We start from the raw sequence: 4,259 nt of genomic DNA on the forward strand, positions 1-4,259 counted from the left end.
GGGATGGCTGACAGAGATATTTGTGAAATGGAAGGAGATTTCATAGCATTCTTCAATAGCCTTTTGGAGTTGTTCGAGTTTTTTGAGGAGAAAGACAGATTTACTCATGATGACATTGAATTTGGCCAGGAAAGAGTAAGAGGAGCAATTAATACCCTATCATTCATTGAATCACATCCATCCTTTAGAAACCAGGCATCACCAGATTTACATCAATCTGTGGAAATTCTTCTGGATCATTTTAGTTATGTAAGAAAAATTATCCAAGACATTCAATCTCCTCGATGCAGTGTCCCAGCAATTGTGAATGGTGCAGGGGAGGTCTTGCATACAGGACATGTAGGCAGACCTACAGCATTTATAAATGTAGAGCAAGTGATTTATTTATTGAACCATGGGTTTAAATATACGGAAGTCGCCAGGATCTTTCTAATTCATAGAACCACATTGTGGAGGAGGTTGAAAAATGAAGTGGATTTTCAAAGATACACAGAAATTGGGGATGAAGAATTGTCAACAATAATAAAGAACATAAAAGACCAGCATCCTCATAGTGGGGTTTCTTTAGTGATTGGACATTTACGGTCAAATGGCATAACTGTACAACACAGAAGGATTCGAAGAGTTTTGAGAGCACTTGATCCTGTTAATTCAGCATTACGGTGGGGTCTGATGACCTATAGGAGGGCATACAGTGTTCCTGGACCAAATGCACTATGGCATATCGATGGGCACCACAAACTCATAAGGTGGAAAATGGTTACCCATGGTGGTATAGATGGATTTAGTCGACTTATTGTTTATTTAAAGTGTTCCAACAATAACCTTGCTGAAACTGTGTTAAATCTGTTTATGGAAGCTGTTGAAACATTTTCTTTACCCTCAAGAGTCAGAGGGGATAAAGGTTCCGAGAATGTTGAGGTTGCCAGGTATATGGAGCAAACCAGAGGAAGAAATCGTGGCAGCTTTATTGCAGGAAGGTCCATACACAATTCTCGAATAGAGAGATTATGGAGAGATGTGTTTTACTCTGTAATTCAAACATATTACTCTTTGTTTTATTATCTTGAAAGCATAAGTGAACTAGATATGGAAAATCACATAGATATGCTTTGTCTTCACTATATATTCATTCCAAGAATTAATGTGGCATTGACAGAGTTCAAAAATGCATACAACTGCCATAGCATGCGGACTGAGCACCACTGGAGTCCATATAAAATGTGGATCAATGGAATGATCAACCGTAATCGGCAAAACTCTGTTGGTAATTGTGTTTTTGAGTTGAATGAAGACATTCCTATATCAGATATCGAGACCTTTGGAATAGACCCCCAAGAAGCACCAGACCATGAATCATATGACGAGGAACTGCATGATAATCAAGAAACATTTCAAATGCCTGGTTTGCCAACACAATTGGATTTGATCTTTGAAAGGCTAACATCATCAGTAAACCCTCTAGATTTAAGTGAAAATCTTGGGATAGACTTATTCAGAGCAGCAAAGCAAAATTTATACTCTCTTTTAAACCAAGATGAATTGTAAAAATTGATTACTATCTCATTAATATGTTTGAATATTCTGACCGTGGATTACACTTGCTTGTCAAGCTTACACTTTAGAAATAAAACTTTGAACACAACTTTAGCTCCCTTGCTAATATATTCTAGTTTGCTTTGTCCATTCTGATGGGATTTGCACCCATATAAAAACTTGGCCAATTGCAATTTCAATCATCCTATCAGGATGTTCAGTTTTACTTTTAAAATACACCACCTTTTAAGGGATTACCAATTGTCCTGGTACTAGTTTATACAGATATAAATATGTACCTAAGAGTACACAATCTATTGCTGGTACTAAAATCATTTACCCAAATAAACATGTTCAGGTCAACTGCACCTTGCAGCATTTTGCATATTTCTGTAGAAAAAGTTGACATCTTGCTTCATATTGAATGCATGATGAAAACCTACTTCAGTTATAAAGATACAAGCTTAGATGAAAATAAGGTTACTCTAAGCTCCTCCAAAATATTGTAGAGAAGCATAAAATTGTCAAGTGAACAAGTTAGAGTTTTAAAATGCCTTTAATGTACTAAAAGTCTTCATAAACTGTACAAGAATGTCACAAAAATAACTAGAAAAACTTCCATAGGACATGAATGCCTCATCCAAAGAACATTTCTTAGTATTGCAACAGTGCATAAAAAAATGTACCTTTCTTTTTTAGTCCGAGATTGATTCATCCCATATAACAGCTGCATTAAGTCTCACTGTTTCAAGTTAATTATGTCATTTAGCAAATTTATACATATTTAAGTATGTATGGTAAAAACTCTCGGAGATGTATTGATGTATGGAGTCTTCTCAAGAACTTAATAACCTTTAATACTAAAGAACAAAATGAGGGTAATCTTTATTTTTTATAAACTATATATATTGGGTTTAAGTTTTGTGTTCTTGCATTTTATTGGTTTGTCAAATTCCCTCTAAATATTCTAGGTTATTCTGGTCACTCTTTGTCAAGATATTTTGCACTCTGCACTTATATGCGGGAGCTTGCCTATTCCCTGAGAATGGTATGCTATTGTTTTTATGATCTATTGTTTATTTACAAAAAGTATGTAATGTCTATGAAGATATTATAAGCTTAAATAGTAATATATATATATATATATATATATATATATATATATATATATATATATATATATATATATATATGTTGTTAAGTATTTTAATTGTATGCACAAAATATAATTCAAAGGTGGTATTGGATTACGTATAATGAATGTAAGAGTTATCTCCCTTTATGCAGTATCGTGTATAACATTGGATTGTGCACTTTAATGATTTTATCATATTCTCAATATTGATGTTATATATTTCAGGGCAATATTATTTAACTATACAATAAACAGAACGAACCCTAACTGGTGTTTTAATTCATTCAACATCAAATGCAGAAACTCTGTTACACTGCCACCAATATGCATCAGTGCATGAGTTTTGACGAAAATATGAGTTTTTTCCTAATCTCTATAAAACCAGAATTAATATGAAGTCAAGGTCATAGGGAAGGTCAAGGTCAGAAAATTAAGTCACAGTTAGATTGTATCAGTATGAATTCTGATAAAAATATCTTAGTTATTTTACCTAAACACAAAATAATGAATAGTAAGGTCAAGGTCAGAAAATTTCCACAGTTCAATAATTTTCATCTATATGCATCAGTGTACGGATTGTCAAAGTATCTTAAAGAGTTTCATTGGAACTTGAGCTAAACGCAAAGGGTGACACAGATGCAGACGAAAGATGGACACTACAAACACTATATACCCCAGCCATATTCAAGGTGGGACAAAAAAAATTATGTGCCACTGATGTTCATCAATTTGGAACAAATTAATCTCTATGCAAATTAAAATCTAGAAGCTTAGAAAAAATATCTATATCAAGTTCTATGCTTCAAATTGACTTTGCAAGTGAAATGAAAAAACACTACAATGTATTAAGCATAGTTGTAAACCATGTAGTTGATATTGTAATATAATGCCAAACAATTGACATGTCTATTATACAATGCTTCTTAAAATAGGGTAAACATATCAAACACAGATGATCATTCAAAATATCACAATTTTTTGTTTCTGTAAAAATACAAGTACAAATGAACTTCTTTTATGTTTATATTTATCTAAATAATTGTGTTCATGCTAACAACAAATTACAGCATACTGGTATTTTCTATCTGTATAAGAAAAAATGATTGGAGGGCATTCACATAGAAGACATTTTCTACAAAGCTTAAATTATGTAACAAAGACTTCTTTAAAAAAAAAAAAACAACAACAGTAACTTCATTGAAATAAGTGACAATTTGAGCAAAGGTGCATTTCAAAACATTTTTTTTTCCAAATGCTCCATTGAAAAGATGAACACTAACAATAAAAAAAATGTTTGCATCTGTAAGTCGGACTTGGTAATTTAAGAAAGTTGTTCAAATTAAAAACATTGTTGCAAGTATAACATTCTGCAGTTTGTTCTCAATACAAATTTAAAATTGCTATATGTGCTACCTTTGTTGAAACTGCTAATTTTTAATTTTGGTATGTAAAAGTTATTCTGCTGATGCTAACAGAACAGCTTATGTGTACATTCACTTCATTGTATAAATTTACAAGGCCTATCTTCCATGTGTATAACTATTCCTGGACTGTAGTGTATAATGTGCATCCAAGACTTTCTGAACAT

The 4,259-nt window shown here is 32.5% G+C and overlaps 1 protein-coding gene across 1 annotated transcript; it reads left to right on the forward strand.

The window, feature by feature from the left end:
• Positions 1 to 2,596, forward strand: LOC133200009 (uncharacterized). The gene has a single exon (XM_061335781.1). It carries the CDS (start codon positions 4 to 6, stop codon positions 1,546 to 1,548), a length of 1,545 nt encoding a protein of 514 aa, XP_061191765.1. The 5' UTR covers positions 1 to 3; the 3' UTR covers positions 1,549 to 2,596.
• The last annotated feature ends 1,663 nt before the right edge of the window (positions 2,597 to 4,259 follow it).

The sequence above is a fragment of the Saccostrea echinata genome, unplaced genomic scaffold, assembly GCF_033153115.1.
Source record: "Saccostrea echinata isolate AGI-Se365-2 ecotype Australia unplaced genomic scaffold, CSIRO_AGI_Sech_v1 ptg000036l, whole genome shotgun sequence".
NCBI classification, from domain to species: Eukaryota; Metazoa; Mollusca; class Bivalvia; order Ostreida; family Ostreidae; genus Saccostrea; species Saccostrea echinata.